Consider the following 23,415-nt stretch of genomic DNA (forward strand, 5'->3'; position numbering starts at 1 on the left):
AATGACACCTACCACAAGGTTTTGTACCACAGGATGTGGTCATTGTTGTCAAAATAGAACTCCACTCTGCCATTCCGGACTGTTCCTTTGCAGCTGGGGTCATTGAGGTGTAAGTTGTCAGCAGGAAAACCAGCCTCAAAGAGCAGACAGCGAGACAGGGACATGGAACCAGAGCTGCTTTCACAAACCTCAGAAAAATCTGACATAAAAAAGTAAGAACACCAAAGTAGCTTTAATAAAAAATGTGATTAATTACTTAAAACCATAGATTTGAATTGTTGTTATGGAAATGAGTCCAACCAAAAAAGTCTGGGTCAGGTCTTTGATGGCTCTTGTTACAGAAACAGCCGTAAATGCCGTTTTTCTCTCCACACAGTTCATCCTTAGTGCAGTTGAGCTCAGAACAGGGGTCACTCACATCTAAGAGGAGAAACAAAGAATGAATGAAGCTGGAGCATTTATATGCTGACAAGAACTAACTGAATTACATTACCAGAGTCAAACGTAAGAAGTTGATAATTGATTATCACTCTTGGTTGTTTTTTTTTTGTTTGTATATATATATATATATATATATATATATTATTATAATATAATATATAAATCAAACCCAATTCCGAAAAAGTTGGGAACACTGTACAAATTGTGAATAAAAACAGAATGCAATGATGTGGAAGTTTCAAATTTCAATATTTTATTCAGAATACAACATAGATGACATATCAAATGTTTAAACTGAGAAAATGTATCATTTTAAGGGAAAAATAAGTTGATTTTAAATTTCATGGCATTAACACATCCTCAAAAAAGTTGGGACAAGGCCATGCTTACCACTGTGTGACATCCCCTCTTCTTTTTATAACAGTCTGCAAACGTCTGGGGACTGAGGAGACAAGTTGCTCAAGTTTAGGAATAGGAATGTTGTCCCATTCTTGTCTAATACAGGCTTCTAGTTGCTCAACTGTCTTTAGTCTGTCTTTGTTCTTTGTCACATCTTCCTCTTTATGATGCGCCAAATGTTTTCTATGGGTGAAAGATCTGGACTGCAGGCTGGCCATTTCAGTACCCGGATCCTTCTTCTAGACAGCCATGATGTTGTAATTGATGCAGTATGTGGTCTGGCATTGTCATGTTGGAAAATGCAAGGTCTTCCCTGAAAGAGGTGACGTCTGGATGGGAGCATATGTTGTTCTAGAACTTGGATATACCTTTCAGCATTGATGGTGCCTTTCCAGATGTGTAAGCTGCCCATGCCACACTCACTCATGAAACCCCATACCATCAGAGATGCAGGCTTCTGAACTGAGCGCTGATAACAACAAGGTTATCCTTGTCCTCTTTAGTCCGGATGTCATGGCGTCCCAGTTTTCCAAAAAAGAGCTTCAAATTTTGATTCGTCTGACCACAGAACAGTTTTCCACTTTGCCACAGTCCATTTTAAATGAGCCTTGGCCCAGAGAAAACACCTGCGCTTCTGGATCATGTTTAGATATGGCTTCTTTTTTGGCCTATAGAGTTTTAGCCGGCAACGGTGAATGGCACGATGGATTGTTTTCACTGACAATGTTTTCTGGAAGTATTCCTGAGCCCATGTTGTGATTTCCATTACAGTAGCATTCCTGTATGTGATACAGTGCCATCTAAGGGCCCGAAGATCACGGGCATCCAGTATGGTTTTCCAGCCTTGACCCTTACGCACAGAGATTGTTCCAGATTCTCTGAATCTTTGGAATGATATTATGCACTGTAGATGATGATAACTTCAAACTCTTTGCAATTTTTCTTCTGATAAACTCCTTTCTGATATTGCTCCACTATTTTTTGCCACAGCATTGGGGGAATTGGTGATCCTCTGCCCATCTTGACTTCTGAGAGACACTGCCACTCTGAGAGGCTCTTTTTATACCCAATCATGTTGCCAATTGACCTAATAAGTTGCAATAAGTTGGTTCTCCAGCTGTTCCTTATATGTACATTTAATTTTCCGGCCTCTTATTGGCTACCTGTCCCAACTTTTTTGGAATGTGTAGCTCTCATGAAATCCAAAATGAGCCAATATTTGGCATGACATTTCAAAATGTCTCACTTTCAACATTCTGATATATTATCTAATATTCTATTGTGAATAAAATATAAGTTTAATGCGATTTGTAAATTATTGCATTCCTTTTTTTATTCACAATTTGTACAGTGTCCCAAGCTTTTTTGGAATCGGGATTGTAATTTGATCTTTTTGTTAATTATAGAAAATTTATGATGAATGCATATTTCATTTTTCATAGATCTATTTTACTAATTCATTAAGTAAGGCATAAATGGTATGTAATTGGAAAACGTTGTGCAATTTAGTCAAATTTAGTCAATTTAATCAAAAATGCATAAATAATAAATAAATAAATAAATAAATAAATACTATAATACTTCTTTGAAGTAGATCATGTTATTTAGAACAATGTTCCCAACCTTTTTTTCAGTCACAGCACCCTTTGAAAAAATAAATGAAAAATGTGGCAACCTACACTAGTGTTGTCACAATACTAACTTCAATACGATATAGGGCTGCACGATTAATCGCATGCGATTGTCATGCATGTCTCGTCAGTAAAGCCGGTTCTGTGATTAGCGGTAAATGTTCATCACCTGCTTTCAAATGGAGCGGCACTTAATATACAGAGCCGTAGTTCGCGGACAAGCTACGCAATATTTCCATTTGAAAGCAGGTGATGAACATTTACCGCTAATCACAGAACCGGCTTTACTGACGAGACACGCATGACAATCTCATGCGATTAATCGTGCAGCCTTAATACGATACCTTGAAAAGTATTGATTTTCGATACCACAGGGAAGAACCACCGTATATACTGTCATATAGATATTTTTAACATTATCTATGTTTTGTCCATCCATTGAAGGTCTAGGCAGTCGATAATTTCTTTTGTAGAGATCACTTTATATGATGAAAGTTTTTATTTTATGCTTTTATTCATATATAAACATTGCTCAATTACCATTACAACATTCACCTAAATGTTTGCTCACTTAATGTATTTGTGCTTTTTGGGGTAATTTTATTGCAACAGCACAAGATAGCTTGAATTCAAACTTTGAATTTAATTTTTAAAAAGACAGACTGAATGAAGTAATTAAATATTCTATAACCTTGAATAGATTTCATTGTAAAAATTAAATAAAGATAAATAAAATAAAGTTACAACAGTTATTCAGTCAAGAGCAGTGATTTTGTTGATTGATTAACATTAAAAACACAGACAGCAACATGTTAATTAGGCTGCTGTCACTTTAAGACCTGTTGCACAAATCCAATATACTGTTGCACATGCATTTTCTTTCAGAATTGTTAACGTTCACTTAGGACATTATCGATTGTGGTAACACTTTAGAATACTGATCCTTCATTATTGAATAACTACACAGGAACAAATGAATAATGCATTATTAACACTCTAGTAACTACTATTAACTAACAATAAGCCCGCTCGGCTCGTGACTGGGCTAGGATGAGCCAGTCGTCGAGGTAATTGAGAACCCGGATTCCCATCTGTCTCAGTGGGGAAAGCGCACGTTCATGCACTTGGTAAAAGTGCGAGGAGCTAGGGACAGCCCGAATGGAAGGACCGTATATTGGTAAGCCACACCCTCGAACGCGAATCTCAAGAATTGCCTGTGATGGGGGGCTATCTGGATGTGAAAGTATGCATCTTTCAGGTCCAGCGAGCAGAACCAGTCCCCGGGGCAAATCTGCGCGAGGATCTGCTTCAGCTTTAGCATCTTGAACTTCCGTCTCATGAGGGAGGCCAGTGCAGTGGAGAGAGTGGAAGAGGAACTTCGCTCTTTCTTAGAGAAGGAAAAATATTCATAGTGTTCGCCATAAGAATGGCGTTGGACGCAGCACTGGGCCCAGTTAGCACAACACTGAACATATCTCCCATGCCCGGAGCTGAACAAGGCGGAGGGGGGGTGGAATGAAAGAGCTTTTGGGGTGGTCCGGCCGTGGCGAGACTTTGCCCCATCCTCTTCCTTCCTGAAAAATCAGGAGGGCTTAGGAGGCGTCGGGTCCAGCGTAATTTTTGGCCGGGGTCCCTGACGTTGCCTCAAGAAGGAGGAGCGCCTACGATGGCACTGTTCCTTGGGTGGTGCTGCCTGAGAGGTAGAGGGGGCAGGTTTGTTCTGCTGAGCCGGCGCAGACTTGGGGCGGCTGGAAGCAGACGTGGAGCTACAGCGTTTAGGCAGGAAGTGTCGCATAGCCTGGGACGACTTTTGTGCTGCAGTAAAACGCTCCGTAAAGCCCTCTACTGCTGGCCCGAAGAGACCAGAGGGAGAGACCGGGGCATCCAAAAAGGCCGTCTTGTCCATCTCCTTAATCTCGGTCAGGTTGAGCCACAAATGGCGCTCAAGCACGACCAGGCTGGCCATGGTTCGTCCAATGGCCTGAGCTGTGGCCTTTGTGGCACGCAGGGCTAAGTCAGTGGCGGTGCGGAGGTCACGGAAGGCAGGTGCATCGACGCTGGACTCGACCAGAGAATGGAGGAGCTTCGCTTGAAACACCCAGAGAATAGCCATGGTGTGCAGCGCTGAGGCAGCCTGGCCCGTGGATGTATTTGCTCTGCCAGCCAGGGCAGAAGTGGTCCTGCAGGGCTTGGATGGAAGGGCCCTCTTAGTTTTCCAACCCACAGCCGTGGGGGCCAGAGGTGAGCCGCCACTGCTTCGTCCAGGGTCGGTAGATGCTCGTAACCCTTCTCTTCAGAGCCATCCACAGAGGTGAGAGCTGAATAATGTGTAGTACGTAGGCGGGCAGAATAAGGGGCGTGCCAAGACTCATCGTGAACCTCTGGGAAAAACGGTGCGGCGCGTTGACGAGGGGCCTGGCGGGAACCCGGCAGGAACCACTCGTCGAGCCTGCTCCGTGATGGCTCCTCTGGTGGAGCCCATTCGAGGTCCAAAACCTCTACTGCTTTCGAGAGGATGCGGAAGAGCTCGGCATCCATACCCGGCTTGCAGTCAATGGGTTCCAGCGAGGGAAGGTGGGCGGGGTCAGAATCACCGGCCCAACCTTCGGTTTCAGAGGCTGCGAGAGACATGGAGTCATCAAGCGGCTCGTCCTCAGAACCGCCAAAAGAGACGAGGTCGCTCGCATCTGCCGAGGGACGCAGCTCAGGGTGGGAGAACAGGACGGGGGACTGCTCTCTCGGGGGAGAGGGTGAGGCACGCGGGGAAGCCGGCGTGACGTCATCCAACTCTGGGCCGCTCTGCCCCGCTGTCTCCTTCCTCCCGCGAGCCGGCTAGGAAAAGACGGGAGGGTGTGAGCAGCGAGATCGCCTTCACCGAAGAAGCCGATCCGCGAGCGCAGAGAGGCGAGACTCATGTTCTCACAGTGAGAACACGAGGTCCCGGTGAGCGCGGCCTCTGCATGGGGTCTGCCCAGGCAGCCAACGTACTCACCGTACCTGTCGTCGTCATGCAGAGGGGCTCTGCATGTGCCACCCGAGTGGCGCGGCATTTGTAACAACGCCGCCGCCGTGAAAACGGCGTTTGAGGGGCTCTTTTAGAGCGGCAAGGGCCGCTAGAGCAGTGAAAACCGCTGTTGGAAAGCTCTTTTAGAGCGGCAATAAACCATGGGAAAATCACTCTTTTAGGCGCGCCGGATGGCGGCAGGAGACGGGCTGGCAGGCGGCCGGAAGCGGGAAGCGAGCGGCTCAAGACGGCGCTCGAGGCGGCAGTCGACGAGGGCGCCGGCGCTTCTTCGTCGGCAAGCTCAGCAGTCCGCTGCGGGAGCCTCTTCGACGGCGGAGAGAGCTTCTTTCCAGGCGAGCTTCTTTCCAGGCGAGCTTCTTCCAGGCGGCGAAGGCTTCAGCCGGAGATCAGCGAGGAGCGATGTGAAGTCGTCGCTGAAGGAGAGAGAACTGAAATCCTATGGCGAAACGCCCGCTTATATAGCCCTAAACCCCGCCCATTTTGGCGGGAATATTTGCGCGCTCTGTTGCCATAGGCCACGCAGCTATGCCGCGCCGTCATTGGTTCAACAACTTGTCTATGAGTGAACCAATGACGATGCAGTTACACTGCGTTATTGAAAAAGGCTTCAGTAACGGGGAAAAAGGAGACCTTTCCCCATACGCAGTACGAGTGAAGTATCGAAAGGAAACTACTGTGATCTCACCAAGAATTAGTAAGTAATAGTGTTCAGTCGAAGGTGGTAGTTCACTATTAGCTAATCAGTAACTACTGTTTTTTTTTCATACCTCCCAGAGACCTACTAAGGACTACCAAATACATGTTCATAATTAACATGAATGATGCATAATGTATAATTAATTATAAAGTGAAGATCATGGTAACCCACTAGTAATGACTTCATGAAGGATCAGTATTCTAAAGTGTTACCCTGACTGTTTATGTGAATACTTGGTAACACAGACGTTGTGACAATACTTTTGTATGTATTTGACCGTAAACGCAACAAGCCGTTAAAAAAGAAATCAATTTGGCACTTGTGGGCTGTTTGAAATGCGGCTTTATGTGTGCTCACTTTGAATGGGAGCACGGGAATGAAAATCATGACCAACCCCCACAATTCATGCTAAAATTCAGACCAAACTTTCTCACGATTTGCATTTTTATTTTAAATTTATGTTATTTGTTGTTAGTGTTATCAGAGATTGATATTACATAATAAATTATTTCTTACACATTTTATCAGTTTAAAATGTTTGAAGGATTTTTTTTCTCACCAGATGGCACCCCGGTAGGGAAACATTGATTTAAAACATGAAACATTGTTGCATTACTAATGAGAAAATATCCAATCAAATTTTATTTCTCACATCCACAACAACACACTGTATATCATCACAGCTATACATCAGTTGTATGACTGTTTGACTCACCTTGGCAGATGACTCCAGCATCTTCACTGTGCCTACAGTTATGTATTCCCCATCCTCTTGATGAACAGTCTTTCAGTGAAGATTCATTCCCATGACACTTGACATCATCCAACCATATTTGTCCAGAACCTTGTCCAAAATAAGCAGAACCCTTTGCCTCTATAACACTCCCACAGCCCAGTTCTCTACACACCACTGCCGCATCTGTAGAATCCCACAGATCGTCACACACTGTTCCCCATATTCCATCGTGGAGAACCTCCACTCTTCCAGAACAGAGGTTGGGTCCATTCACCAACTTGACAGCAACTAATCACAAAACAATTTAACATAGAAGAACAGGTTATTAGGTTTATCATTTGTTAATTGTTTTGTTTGTTTGCATTTTTGATGAGATAATAAAAAAAAAAGTGGTAGCAATAGTGGAGTTTCATCCTCCTCAGCAGGGATGTGCACAGACATTTTGGGGGGCAGGGGCTCAAGTGGAAAAAAGGGCACTTCTCATAATTATTTATTAAAAAAAAAAAATAATAAACCTTTAAATATATTAGGACAACTCTGACTTCCTTATCAATTTATTTTAATTCCCTCACACTCATGCAATAGTTTCATACAGATTTCTACAAAAGAATCAGTTCACACAGAGACCATTTTCTTCTTTAGTATTCACTAGGTTTATCACAAGATCAGGCAACAGCAAAGGAAACTATGCCACAGTGCATGTTTTCCACACTACTATTTTCAAGCTATAGCTATATATTTAGAATAAATGACTGCACCAAGGAGAGGGACATAGTTTCACTAATAATTTGTTTATTTTGCACAAATCAATAAATCATTTTAATTCTTTTGGTTATTGGAATACTTCTTTCATGTAGTGGACAATTTTAAGATGTTGGTCTATGTTTGCTTATATCTTCTTTTACTCTAATGGAAAGAAAACTTAACCCTAACCCTACACATTTAGATGATGTTTGTTTTAAACCTACCATCCGTCTGTTTGCATCTTTAGATTTATTCTAAATTAACCAAAACAAGCTAATCTGCATATTTAAACACATCAAGAGTTTTTTCCCCTGAAATGTTATAAATACATTATATATTATAACAAATGCCTGCAGAGGGCGCCAAAAGCCTGCTGATTTTTGTTGTTACACAGAACAGCACAATCAAATCCACGATCAAAGCCAACCATCATAATTAAAAATATATTATTAGTTAAATAATAATATTCAGCCACTTTTTTTATAGAAATGCTACAGCCACTGTCATTTTTTCAACAAGAATATATTGGACATCAAACATGCAAAGACACAGCAAGGGTTTAAACTTTTATTGATGTATTATCCTGTGTAAGCCTGTATTTAAGAATAGCATTATGTAATGCTGTGTTATGTTTTTTAAATAGTTTTAATAAATCGTGCATCCACTGTCTATTAATGCGGTTCATGGATGCTCCTCTTCCTGTATTGACAGCCCTAAAGATATCTTTGCATGGTTCAAAACACAGCACATTAAAATAATTAAAATTATAATATGACATAAGGATCATTCCATGAAATCGGTGCCTTTTCAACTTTGAAAAATTAAAAAATAAAATAAGTTTAATTTAAAAAAAAATATAAATATCTATGAAATGAAGACAACTTAAAATGACAAGAAATTGTATTGGGCCATCTCAGCATATAACATTTTTTATTTTATTACTACTTTTCTTCCTCATGTTTTGATATTTTTTGTCAACCCTGTTACAGACATAATCATCACTATATACTACAGTTTTAATTAGAACTATGTAATAGTTTTTACATATATGAGCCGTATTTTTGTCCCTTTTTTCACTGGGGACTTTTCAAATATGGTATTTTTTAAACAAATCTTATATTTGTCATTCAGATGACCAAAAATATCCTAATTTTGAAGGCTGATCACCTGTCAATTAATATATATATATATTTACAAGAGAGATATTAAAAGAAGGGCTTTGTCCAAAACAAAATAATGTGGTTGTTACAACTGAAAAACTTGGAAGGCCATTTCAAATATTATTTTTACATTATTTATGAAATTAATGACTGTAACAGGATTGACAATGGTAACAGGACTGACCAGAGTAACAGGAATGACGGGACACACAGATTTCTTCATTTGCATGGTCTTTCCCAAGGTGATATTCAAATGGATGGTAAACAAACAAAAAAAAAAAACAAACAAACAAAAATATATATATATTTATTTATTCTCTAAACCGTTTGCCTGCAAAATGCTAAGAAAGTCAACTGGAAAGATGTAAAGCATGAAGCGAGGCTGTAACTTAGCATATTCGAACAAAACTCAGCATCTGACATTGAGACCAGCCAATTCATTTAGCCCACGCCACCAACTGGGCAAAAGATACACAGTTCTAAATGGACCTAAATGTGTCATGAGCACCAGTTGGAGTGCTCTAGTTAGCCACTAGAGGGCACTCCAACCCGGACTAGTTCCTCACCACACTTGGACTTCATTTCCCATAGCCCACTTCCCGGACTCATTATCCCGTCATTGCACTCAGCTGTTTTGTGTTTGGTCATTAGTGTCTGTCTATTTATACCTGGTTTGTTTCTGCTTTTGTTATTGAGGTTTCGTTTATGATCACTGGCCAGACAGAGTTGTCAGCGATTCTTCCTATTGTAAAGTCATGCAGTGTGAAACCTTCTGTCGCCGATCCATCGTGCAGTTTGAACACAGCAGCGACTGAATGCTGGCCAAGATAGTCATGCAGTGTGAAAAGAACAGTGACCTGACTACTTTGAAAATCATGCAGTCTAAACTCGGCTTTAGTGTCACTTTATTGTCAAATCCTTGTTTGTCCTGTGTTGTGCTGTTTCTCTCCTTCTCTCCCTCTCTTACTCAGGTTAATTACTACCAGCTGCAACTCGTTGTGAGCAGGCCTGAGTCTGAGCAGAGCAGTATATATGGTGCATTCAGAAGATCCTGTGCTGAGGAACACTTCTCCCCAGCCTTAGAGTGGAAATTGAATTGTCTGCCTGTGTGTACTAACAAGTGCTAGCAGTTTTGAGTTAGGTGTGCACTTATACTTTTGCTGTGTGTTAGCATCATTCTTTAGCTTGCTTATGGATAGTGATGGGCAAATGAAGCCTCGTGAAGCACTGAATCTTTCCACTCATTGTTTCGGGAAAAGATTCAAAGCTTCGAGAGTGTCAAAAACAGCGCCATCTGGTGTTTAGTAAAAAATAAAGCAGCCAAAACCCTGTGAAAGAACCTTTGTCGGACGAAGCAGCCACCTCAGTTTCATGGTAGTTTCCTCAGTTTCTACGTGCTCAAATAAAAGCCCAATTGTGCGTGTGTTGAATTTATCTCCATGATAAATTAATTTACCCATTAAACTGTGGCATTTTTTCGGGGCTGTAGATCCCTGACCTCATATCGACTGGAGGGGCCGGTTCTACTGCCTCCTTTGCCAGTAGGACTGCAATCTCCACTCGCAAGACATGGGCATCGACTGTTTGTGTTTTCTTTGTTTTATGTGGACTGTTCTGTGGATTTTGACCCTTGCCTGTCTGGATTACGTTTCTGGATTACCCAATTAAAACTGCATTTGGATCTAACCCTCTCGTCTCTGTGCCATTCCGTGACAAAATGTACTCATAGCCTTTGAATTACTTTTGCTAAGTTCAACACCGGGGTGCTATGACCACACAAATGTACTCAGCAGTACTACGTACATGCCAACATTGAACTTGACTCTGTAACTGAGTTATAAATGGTATAAAATTGGAAAACTTTGTTGTGCAATCGGAAATGTAAATAATAATTCTAATAATAATACTTATAACTGAAATTCTATAATGATACATTGGGTCTATAAAGTAGAAGTGTTGCATAGCTAATAAGAAAATATACTGTACAACATTCCAAGTATACATCAGTTGTATAACTGTGTTTGACTTACCTTGGCAGATGACTCCAGCATCTTCATGGTGCCCACAGTTATGTACTCCCCATCCTCTTGATGAACAATTTTTCAGTGTAGATTCATTTCCACGGCACTGGACATCATCCAACCATATTTGTCCAGAACCTTGTCCAAAATAAGCATTACTCTTTGCTTCTATAACACTCCCACAGCCCAGTTCTCTACACACCACTGCCGCATCTGTAGAATCCCAGTAATCATCACACACTGTTCCCCATATTCCATTGTGGAGAACCTCCACTCTTCCAGAACAGACGTTGGATCCATTCACCAACTTAACAGCTATTAATCCCAAAACAATTTAAGATAGAAGAACAGGTTATTAGGTTTTTCGTTTGTTAATTTTATTGTTTGTTTGCATTTTTGATGAGATAATAAAAAAGTGGTAACAATGGTGGAGGTTCATCTTCCTCAGCATCATTACCTTTAACTCCATGTTGTGAGGCAGTCTTGTTCAATGTCGCTGCTGGAGCAGAAAAAACATGAACACACAAACACACACAACATTGTTATGTTTAGATGAATATGTTGACATATCATATTGTTTGCGGTGCTTCAAGTTTTTCAGTTCAAACAAATGTTTTGTGCTGTTTTACAAGATGTGACAAAAACAGATCTGGTTCTTTTCAAAGGTGTATAATTACCTGTCTGTGGTGCTGCACTAGTTTGTAGCTGGCCTATGACAGAAAAAGAGAGATGATTAAAGTCTATTAAAGTTCCAGAACAGATTCCTTCATTTGCATGGTCTTTCCCACACTGAAAATGATATTCAAATGGATGGTAAAAAGAAAAAGAAGAAAAAAAAAAAATTAGGTTATTAGGTTTTTTGAGGCAGTCATGTTCAATGTCGCTGCTGGAGCAGAAAAAAACATGAACACACAAACACACACAACATTGTTATGTTTAGATGAAGATGTTGACATATCATATTGTTTGCGGTGCTTCAAGTTTTTCAGTTCAAACAAATGTTTTGTGCTGTTTTACAAGATGTGACAAAAACAGATCTGGTTCTTTTCAAAGGTGTATAATTACCTGTCTGTGGTGCTGCACTAGTTTGTAGCTGGCCTATGACAGAAAAAGAGAGATGATTAAAGTCTATTAAAGTTCCAGAACAGATTGCTTCATTTGCATGGTCTTTCCCACACTGAAAATGATATTCAAATGGATGGTAAAAAGAAAAAAAAAAAAAAAAAAAAAAAAAATAGGTTATTAGGTTTTTTGAGGCAGTCATGTTCAATGTCGCTGTTGCAGCAGAAAAAAAAAAAAATTAACAAACAAAATCCACAACATTGTTATGTTTAGATGATGATGTTGACATGTCAGATTGATTGCAGTACTTCATGTTTTTCAAGTGTTTTTGCAGGTTGTTTTACAAAATCTGATTGGTTGAAGATCACAAAGCAAATCAGCGCACAGGCAATTTGTATTTCAAGCTTCTTGCGGGCTACAATTTTAAATAATAATCCCACCATTTGTCTCAATCAGCTCCCTAGTTCAGTAGTCAGGGCACTGATCAGGGTATCAGCCACATTCACTTTCATTATATACTGATTCACGACCTAGGGAGCTAGGGAGCTGATTGAGACGCAGGGCCAGTCTCACGTGAGAACTCCGGTCTTGCACACGTGATAGCACGTTGTTTCCTTGTCATGTCTCGCATGTGTTTGGTTGTGAAACATAGTTTGTGTGCCAGACAGAGTTGTCAGCGATTCTTCCTATTGTAAAGTCATGCAGTGTGAAACCTTCTGTCGCCGATCCATCGTGCAGTTTGAACACAGCAGCGACTGAATGCTGGCCAAGATAGTCATGCAGTGTGAAAAGAACAGTGACCTGACTACTTTGAAAATCGTGCAGTCTGAACTCGGCTTTAGTGTCACTTTATTGTCAAATCCTTGTGTGTCCTGTGTTGTGCTCTGTTTCTCTCCTTCTCTCCCTCTCTTACTCAGGTTAATTACTACCAGCTGCAACTCGTTGTGAGCAGGCCTGAGTCTGAGCAGAGCAGTATATATGGTGCATTCAGAAGATCCTGTGCTGAGGAACACTTCTCCTCAGCCTTAGAGTGGAAATTGAATTGTCTGCCTGTGTGTACTAACAAGTGCTAACAGTTTTGAATTAGGTGTGCACTTATACTTTTGCTGTGTGTTAGAATCATTCTTTAGCTTGCTTGTGGGTAGTGATGGGCAAATGAAGCCTCGTGAAGCACTGAATCTTTCCCCTCATTGTTTCGGGAAAAGATTCAAAGCTTCGAGAGTGTCAAAAACAGCGCCATCTGGTGTTTAGTAAAAAATAAAGCAGCCAAAACCCTGTGAAAGAACCTTCGTCGGACGAAGCAGCCACCTCAGTTTCATGGTAGTTTCCTCAGTTTCTACGTGCTCAAATAAAAGCCCAATCGTGCGCGTGTGTGTGTTGAATTTATCTCCATGATAAATTAATTTACCCATTAAACTGTGGCATTTTTTCGGGGCTGTAGATCCCTGACCTCATATCGACTGGAGGGGCCGGTTCTACTGCCTCCTTTGCCAGTAGGACTGCGATCTCCACTCGCAAAACATGGGCATCGACTGCTTTCACTGAAGTGAAATGGATGCCCCTGAACTTGGTGGGACGCCGGGCAAACTGAATCGCATAGCCGAGCCTAATGGTCCGAATGAACCAGCGAGACAGACTTGGAAGCACTAGACAGGCTCGCAGAGAGTGTGCAAGTGGGAACAAAGGGACTGTAGGTGTACCCGCAGTGGGGCAGTGAGGTGGAATACAAGGATGCAGTTTCACGGTTGAGCAGGTTGGTTCCACAGTTGAGCAGGAGGTGCAGGAGAAGGCTTGGTTGCATCCTCGAAATGCCCGCTGGCGACAGAGGAAGAGGATAAGAATGGTGAGGAACCTCACCTCCCACTGCTCTCCATGCCCTTCAGGGACCCAGAGATAGAGGAAACTGCTCTTTTAATGAAAATTTGGGTACCTGTGAGGCCATCTGTGGAACAGAAACACAATGAAACAGAAAATTCGCCACCCGGCCACGATGTGGTCACCATCTCCCGAAGAGATGAATAAAATCAACAAAGACATTTTCTGAGTGTTTGTTTCATTACATTCTCACCACTAAAGGAATAAAGAATTTTTCCACGACACCCTTCTCAGGGCCTCTTGCTCTTGGCTTTTGCTGTCCTGCTGGTCCAGGAACTGGGCGGGCTGGGCACCCTGCTTGGATGGAGGCTGCGGCACGGAGGCAGGTGGGCGCCCTCGGCGACGACTAGACTGGGGTACTGGGCCAGGTGGGAGCAGCATCTGAACTCCGGGATGTGGCTGACGGACTTAGTCTGCTTCTGTACAGTCGAGAACTGCTGGGTGAAGTTCTCAACCATGTCGCCAAATAGGCCGGTCTGGGACATGGTGGAATTAAGAAACCTGACCTTGTCAGTTTCCCTCATGTCGGCCAGACATAACCAGAGATAGCGTTTCTGAACCACCATAGTGGACATTGCACAACCCACAGACTGCACTGTGACCTTCATCTCATGAAGCCTGAAGTCCGTTGCAGCCTGAATTTCCTGGAGGACTTGTAGATCATGACAACCCTCGTGCAGGCCCTTCAGCGCCTGGGCCTGATGGACCTGCAACAACACCATGGCATGTAAGGCAGAGGTGGCCTTCTCACAGGCCTGGTAAGTCTTGCCGGTTAAGTCTGATGAGTGTTTACAGGCCCAGGAAGGGAGACACAGATTCCCCTGCAAGGTGGAGTTAGGGCACAGTTGCATAGCAAAGGTGGAATCTGCATGTAACCCTTAGCCAGCCCATCATCAAGGGTGGTGAGGGAGGAGGAGCCACTGGTCATTTTCTGGCAGTAAAATGTGCCTTCCATAGTGAGCTCATGCACCTCCAGGAAGAAAGGGTCCAGGGTGGATTGCTGAGAACCAGCACACACCACCCCAAAAAGACAATCATCCAACCTCGAGGGCTTGGTACATGGTGGAGTGTTCCAATTGAGAAATACCCAGTTGGTGCCCTGTGAAAGCATAGCCATCATCTCCAGATCTGACTCAGGCGCCGATCCTGAAGACGGAAGGTAGGAGGCACCACTGCCCGAAGCAATCCTTTGCGGAGGATTGGATCATGTTAGTGGCACTGGGACTCTGCCCCTTTTTAGGAACTGGAGTCTTGACCGCAACTCCGAGATGGTCATCTTCCCACAATGGGTACATGACTCATCCACGAACGCTCAGCGTGCTCGACGCCCATACACGTGAGACAGTGATTGTGACCATCCTTCGGTACCAGGTAACGATGGAATCCAGAAACACACAAGTAGAATGTCATCTTTAAAAAGATGCAAGCTCTACTTGTGTAAGCTCTTTCAAGGAACTGAGGAGAAGGGAATGGTGGCATTTAAAGGCAGTGTTGATGAGGGTGCACAGGTGCAGGTGATCTGTGATCAATAGGCTATCATTGAATGGCCCATTCCTGACTCCCAAACTGCACTCCAACAGTTTTTGGGGTTTGCAAACTTTTATCGCTGATTTATCTCTAATTTCAGTCGTGTAGCTGCTCCGTTGACCGCTCGTCCAAAACCTCGTCCAAAACTCGCATTCTCGCAACTCGCGTTCGATAGACTCAAGGAGCTGTTTACCACAGCCCCCATACTAATAATGCCAGACCCCTAGAGACAATTCACCGTCAAGGTTGATGTCTCCGATGTGGCTGTCGGTGCTGTGCTTTCTCAGCACTCACTGCTAGATGAAATGGTCCATCCGTGTGCTTATTTCTCCCGCCGACTCTCACCGCCTGAGCGTAAATATGACATTGGCAATCATGAACTCCTTGCCATTCGATTGGCCCTAGAAGAATAGTGACACTGGTTAGAGGGTACCTCTATTCCATTCATAGTATGGACGGATCACAAGAACCTTGAATATATTCGAAAAGCAAAGAGACTAAATGCTCGCCAAGCTCGTTGGGTGCTTTTCTTTGGACGTTTTAATTTTACCATTTCTTTTCGGCCCGGCGTTAAGAACACAAAGCCGGGCGCTCTCTCTCGCCAGTTCGGTACCTCGGAGAGCACCTCCACCTCTGAGACTATCTTGCCAGACAGGTGTGTGGTTGAATAGAGAGACAGGTTAAGGCAGTGTTCTCCAATGTATTTGTTTCTCGACAATATCCCTGAGATTTTCTATTTGTTCCCAGATCAATTCGTCCTGCTGTTCTCCGCTGGGGGCATTCTTCTAAATTATTAGTTCATTCTGGGGTTAGAGGAACTCTCGCGGTCATTAGCCAGCGTTTTTGGTGGCCCACAAGAACTTGTGATGTGCGCCGGTTTGTGGCCTCTTGTGCTATTTGCACTCAGACAAAGTCAAGTGGTTCTCCTGCTGGACTTCTTAGACCTCTTCCAATTCCATCTCGCCCTTGGTCTCATATCGCTATAGATTTTGTTACAGGGCTTCCGCTGTCTACCGACAATACTGTCATTTTCACTATCTTTGACTGCTTTTCTAAAGCCACCCACTTTGTTCCGCTCTGTAAACTGCCCTCCGTGATGGAGATGGCCCAGACAGTCATAGAACACGTTTTCCGTTGGTACATGGTCTCTCTACTGATATTGTTTCTGACAGGGGGCCTCAATTTGCGTCTTAGTTTTGGAAGGAATTTTGCCGTCAAATTGGCGCTTTGGCCAGCTTGTCGTCAGGGTTCCATCCTCAAACTAATGGTCAAACTGAACGCGCTAACCAGATTCTGAGTCATATGCTCCGCGCTTTGGCTTTTCGTAATCCCTCATCGTGGAACGAGCAATTGCCGTGGGTCGAATACGCCCATAATTCTCTTCCTTTGTCAGCCACAGGGCTTTCACTCTTTCAGTCTTGTCTCGGGTACCAGCAGCCTCTGTTCTCCTCCCAAGAGACAGAGGTCTCTGTTCCCTCGGTCCAAGCATTTATACGATGTTGCCAGTGCACCTGGAGAACAGTCAGAGCCGCGCTGTGCCAGAACAGAGAGCGCACACGTCGCACCGCCAATCGTCATCGTGTCAAAGCACCCAGATATGTTTGTGGTCAGAAAGTGTGGCTTTCCACTCGGCATCTACCCCTGCCATGCCCTTCTCGTAAACTAGCACCGCGCTTCATCTGTCCCTTTCCCATAGTTAAAGTTCTTAGTCCTGCAGCCATCAAACTCAAATTACCTCCCAACTTGCGACGCGTCCACCCTGTTTTCCACGTATCATGCATTAAGCCGGTTATTCATGCTCCCGCCCGCCCCACCCATTGTCCTGTTCTTGTCGAGGGTTCTCCTGTTTACAGGGTTAGGAGACTGCTGGACGTGTGCCACCAGGGGCGTGGTCATCAGTATTTAGTCGATTGCTTGCTCATTGAGGACTTCCTTCGCTCTCGCCAGTCCTCTTCCTTGGGAGCACCAGAGGGTGCTCCTCGGGGGAGGGGTACTGTCATGAGCAAGGTTTGATTGTGATCTGTCTGTCAGAGCCCTCTGATCTACAAGCCTGGTTTCTTCCAACCGCCAGGTTTCGTACACACCATCCTCTGCCTGAGGCGCATCCAGATCGGCTACCAAGCTACTGTGCTCTGCGAGCTTACACCAACAAGAATGTTCCTATTTATGTCTCTGTGTTCCTGCAGTGTCTCTGTGTGATGATGCCTGACAGGCTGCCTTAGATGGACTTTTTAATAAACTCTTAATAAACTCTGTTTGATCGCTCCTTTGCCTCTGGGTTATCTGCTACACACAACATGTTGTTGATACTTTCATAACAAATATTATAATGTATCACCGTTTATGCTGGGATCCGTAGGTTATGGATAGTTGACGCGTAACTTAAAAATGGAGCATGGAAATCTCATGGATGTACTGGGAAAAAAAAAAAAAAATTTTTTCTTTTTTCTCAGCGATATGCTTGTTGTTTTCCGGAGTTTTGACGTGTTTTATATACAGTAGGCTACTCTGTATTGTTTCTTAATGGTTTCTTAATAAAGCCCATGCTCGCACACACAGCACCCTCAACCTAAAACATCTTTCAGCGCCCCTGCTCGAGCATGTTGGGAACATTTTGAAATGCTTAACAATGGTCCGTGGTGTCATACTGCATCTCTTTTAGTGCGTGATGTCATAAAATTACAACTTGTTTATAACCAACATATTTTTTTGTTGTTTGTTTGGTGCATTTTATTCAATCCACCTTCATTTAGTGAGTGTACTTGCGCAAAAAAAAAAAAAAAAATCGTTCAATATATTTGCTCCAGTTAGTTGTAGACGCTACCAATAGAGCAGCTTAGCCACAGAGACAGCCATTGCCCCATAAAGAGATGTGCGAATGCAAATTTTTCATTACATATTATATTATCAGCATAACACTTTGAGTAAATGTAGCTGTATAAACAATGTGTATTTACGTTTAAATTCAATGGAATGGAATTACAATGTAATTAGTGTTAGCTCACTATATTTGCCTTTCAGTGCATTAGGTTAGGTTAACTTTTAGGTAATATTAGTGATTCTCTTTTCTTTATCACAAAACACTAAAACTAGCACCACTTTAGAGATAAATTATTTATTTCTCTTGGCTATCTCTCCCTTTTTTATCTCTGGTGTGTGATGCTGAACTTGTGTGTTAATTAGTTCTCCCATCCTCATTTCTATGGGGGTAGGATTGTAGCAAAATTCCAAATAAATGCATTATGATCCACAAATAAATATAAAGATATTCACAAAAAAAATAATCGTATGCACAAATGAATAGAATGAGATCCACAAATATATGTTAGGAGATTCACAAAAATTAATTGAATTCACAAATAAATAAAATGAGATTTGCTAATAAAAAGCATATTCACAAATATGTTTTTATGTCTCAAGCACAACTTTGCCTGCATTTATTTGTGAATTGCCACCTGTACATTTGTGAATTGCTTTCTGTGCATTTGTGGATCGCTGCACGCATTTGTGGATCTCTTCCCGTGCATTTGTGGATTCTGATACAATTCCAGCATCAAGACCTTTGACAAATCCACAAATAGGTCGACTCCACCCACCGACTACTCAAGCCAATCAGATAATGGGCATGTGGCACTGACCAATCACAGCACACTTTCGCTACAACCAATCATGTTTTGCTTTACAATTGGGGTGGGAACAGACTCTGAAAGGAGCTCCATGATGTGCGCTTGTTTGAACTTCGAATTGAGCTGAAGTGCTGTTTGCGTGATAAAAACACTCCGTTTACAAAATGTAACAGATTTTATTGTGATTGATCTTTTAAGAAAATATATATAAGGTGGGTCTGAATTAACTGGTCTGAGTGTTACTGATCACTGTACATGAACAAGAGAATGTGTCATGGGTTCATCAGTTTTCTTACGGATAGAAAGTTTACCAGTTGAAATGGCATCAGCTCTTACAGTGATTATCTGGAGTTAAAAACGGACATTTCATGGTAGATAATGTACAATAAAACTTTGTGAAACTCATCAGTAAAGTTTCAGCCATCATTCAGATGATTATCGGAGTATATACTTTATATTACCACCAGGATCAGTGAATCAGGATAAAGGCTTTGCATGGATTATGATCATACACAGATCCCCATAACACCTACCTGACGCGAGCGAGCGACACGGCACAGCGCGATGCAGCAAATAGAAGGCATTATAATAATAAACAAATGGATTGCATTATTGTCCATGCAGGTACAAGCTGCACGGTGAGAAACGACGAGTCAGTGGCAGTAAATGGATGTCCCGTTTTACAGTATACCACACTTGCACGTATAGGCCTATTATACCAAATATGAGAATGAATGAGCTTCAGTGATGTACCAGTAGCCTAGGCTACGAGCCTCGGCATCACTGCAGCTATGGTTTTGGATAATGCAAATAAAGAGGTTGCAATGCTGAGAAATAAATACATATACATATATATATATATATATATATATATATAGCCTATAATTTATTTTGGATGCTCTAAATAACTTTTACAATAAAAAAAAATATTAAGTCTGAAATATTTGCGTGATCAGTGTTTGACTGCTGGACATTTTACTTTTAAATGAAATGCATAATCTATAGGCTATGTAATTCAATAACCTGTCATATTTAAAAACTCTATATCTTCTCTACAAACAATGGTAACGTTTAAATGTTTAATTAATGTTTAAAATATTATTTAAGGGCCTGTTTATGTTTAATAGCTGGATTTCTGCTCATATCCGTCGATGTTTGATTGATAAACTGGGAAATGCTGTAGTTATGTGACGACAGTTTCATCTATTTTGCAAACTCGTATGTCTATCACAAGGTTATCCGGTTAGATAAGTTAATAGAAAATTATTGATCTTTAATAACATGACGCTTCCGTAACGCATCTGTATCCATTGTTGTTCACAGAGAGAGCGTTTTTAAATGGTGCATAAAATATAATAGTTTGGCTTGGCTTGACACACGGTCTAATGGTCTAACGAAATATACATTTTCAACCTCTTTTTACTGTACCATTGTTTAAGAACCCTCTACAGGACGATTGTAAAGCAAAACGTGATTGGTTGTAGCGAAAGTGTGCTGTGATTGGTCAGCGCCACGTGGCCGTTATCTGATTGGTTGAGTAGTCGGTGGGTGGAGTCAACCTATTTGTGGATTTGTCAATGATCTTTACGCTGTTAAGACTTTACACAGTTTCGACGACGACCGGGGTCGGATTATGGATTCGTAAAGCCTCGTTTAGACATCTGCTCGCGCAATACCATGTCACGACTTCAAAACGCTTCTTACCGGAGTTCCTGATTCGTAAACGAACATACTTTTTTTTTGGCCACAACCAAGTTTGCTCGTTAGCTCAGCCGATACGGAGTTAATTGGACTTACGATGAGGAGTCGATTCCTTCACCCCCCTTGCCTGGGTACGAATCCCGTGAAAGGCGACTGACTGGTGCAAAAAAAAAAAAAAAAAAAAAGAGAGAGATCTAAACGAGCTGAAAAACGGTACACGATCGCGGACGCTTCTTACTTCACGTTTGCTTTTGTTAACGCCATCGGGTAGGTTTAGACGTAGCGTCGGTGGGATGTTATTTTAAAACGAAACGGAGCGCAAATGTCAAATCGAGAACCGCGGCGATTCATCTAAAAAGCAACGTCATAAAAACATACCGCATTCGCCCTATTATCTGCTCCGGCAAAAAAAAAAAAAAAAAAAAAAAAAAAGAACATGCTTTTAGCGCCGCTCAGTGGACATTTCGCAGCGAAACGTACTCATTGATACGTATTTCGCAACTCGTGAAAACGTGCCCACGGGTACGTTTTCGTCATGAGACCAGGTTGGTTTGAGACATAAAAACATATTTGTGAATATGCTTTTTATTAGCAAATCTCATTTTATTTATTTGTGAATTCAATTAATTTTTGTGAAACTCCTAACATATATTTGTGGATCTCATTCTATTCATTTGTGCATACGATTATTTTTTGTGAATATATTTACATTTATTTGTGGATCATAATGTATTTATTTGGAATTTTGCTACAATCCTACCCCATTCATTTCCCCCTACCTTTTAGTCTCCATATTGATTTGAGTTTCTGTTCAGGTATGTCCACGGGCGGACTGGCCATCTGGCATACCGGGCACTTTCCCGGTGGGCCGACGTGCTTTTTGGGGCCGACGGTCGCCGACCGCAAAAAAAAAAAAAAAAAAAAAAATCTCGGCCCATGAAAGTGGTAGGCCTAGATCGGCGGCCCAAAACGCTGCCAAATGTGTCAAATTGACAGTGTTTTCGGCAGTAGCAGCAGGGGCGTAAATCTCGGGGGGGGGGGGGGGGGGGACAGGACCCCCCCTATCTGAGTGCTGTCCCCCCAAAAAAAATATAATTAATAACTACGCTAAGTATTGTGCATAAATTATTTTAACTTAAAAAAAATGATGTAAGTAGTAAAGCAATACAAACGCAAACGGACGTTTTAAGTTTAGAAACATTTTGAGTCACCCCTCCCTTGCCTCACAGTGGTTTGGTCCACCGCGCACGTCACACTCGCTTGTGTGTAGATTCTGTAGAAGTCCGGCGGCGCCGGCGGGAGAGAACAGTTCTACAGACTGATGAGTTCCAGTATGTCGGCTGTCAACGCTATTTTATTCAAAAACATCGGATGAAGTGATTATTTTCTCTTTAATGCTGACGGTGCTGAGTAATTAGTCATAACTACAACAACAAAAAAGATGATAACTGATGATTTTTTTTCCCGTGAGTCCGCTATTTTAGCGATTATAATGTTACCTAGCTTGTTTACCATAGCTTTGTTGGATATAAGTCACCCACATCAACAACAATTAACATTGTGATAAGAATATGTAAACTGTAATAAGGCTAATAGATTTACTGTTGTGTGTTGGGTTATGCTCAGTGTGTATTCATGGTATTTTGGTGACTTGGTTGTAAACAACTTCAAAAAAATAAATAAATAAAGCAGAGTTTTAAATAAATAAAAAGAGCAGGTTTTATTCTGGGTTAGAGATTGCAAACCAAAACTCAACCAATCAGCTGTGAGTAAAGTGATACATATCTGATGCAATAAAACCACTCCCCCTTTACTGGAAGTTTTAATGTTAATAGGAATGACAAAGTCATTTGATTTGATTCATACCGCAAAATGCTGTCAACTGAACTTAATTTGTATTGAACCTTGAACATTCTTTTAAAAAGGTATCATTCCTCCTGAACAAATCTGGCGGTATACTGAAATCTGAGTGGAAAAATTACCTGGTGTTTGTCCATTGATTATTCCACCTGTCAAATACAGAATATACACATTATGCTTTAATAGTAGGAAAGCATATTTAGTTTACTTATTTAAATGTGTCATTATGGTCAAACTTCTGTACTGTTGTAAAACCCTCACCATTAATCAGCAGCAGCAGAAACACACACAATGAGATTAGAAAGTTCATTATGAGAAACTTCTCCCGCACCTGCACATTAATATGAACACACACACACACACACACACACACACACACACACAAAATAAAATTTAAAATTAAAAAAATAAAATAAAAGCAAACACATTATGTAATGAATAGTATAAAAAATATAACTAATGTACACATACATTTTTGCAAAAAGTGCAAATACAACCTTTGGAACATTGTTTTTACAGAAAAAAAACAAAAAACAAATTATTAAATAAATAAATAAATACATAATTTAAAAGCAAATGGGATGAAATACAGGAAATGCATTTTACCAGAGATAAATGTAGAGCAGAGCAAACTCAGGGATATTCTTTCTTCAGCAGCTATACCAGAATACAGTGATGCTGAACTGCAGAAAACTGATCACTGCCTTTATTTATAAATGTGGGCAGGCCATGACTTAATCTAGAATCAATACCTTAAACCAGTTTGTTTCCAGTCCATACTGTTTGTCAGATGTTTCCTTGTATAGCTGCCATAAAGGCAAAAGGTTCAAGGTTCAAGGTTGTTTTATTTATATAGCACATTTAAAAACAACAAGCATGGCTGACCAACATGCTGAACAATAAAGCAAAG

General features: G+C 41.7%; 1 protein-coding gene across 1 annotated transcript; it reads right to left on the minus strand.

Annotated features, from left to right (window-relative positions):
• Positions 1–8: 8 nt before the first annotated feature.
• LOC125248002 (deleted in malignant brain tumors 1 protein-like) lies at positions 9–23,183 on the minus strand. The gene is made up of 10 exons (XM_048159555.1): positions 23,112–23,183; positions 22,767–22,836; positions 22,628–22,654; positions 11,920–11,952; positions 11,532–11,564; positions 11,312–11,353; positions 10,864–11,169; positions 6,909–7,217; positions 301–420; positions 9–199 (listed from the first exon to the last, which is right to left on the minus strand). Exons 2-10 carry the CDS (start codon positions 22,813–22,815, stop codon positions 9–11), a joined length of 1,110 nt encoding a protein of 369 aa, XP_048015512.1. The 5' UTR covers positions 22,816–22,836; positions 23,112–23,183.
• Between the last annotated feature and the right edge of the window lie 232 nt (positions 23,184–23,415).

This window comes from Megalobrama amblycephala, linkage group LG15 (assembly GCF_018812025.1).
Source record: "Megalobrama amblycephala isolate DHTTF-2021 linkage group LG15, ASM1881202v1, whole genome shotgun sequence".
NCBI lineage: Eukaryota > Metazoa > Chordata > Actinopteri > Cypriniformes > Xenocyprididae > Megalobrama > Megalobrama amblycephala.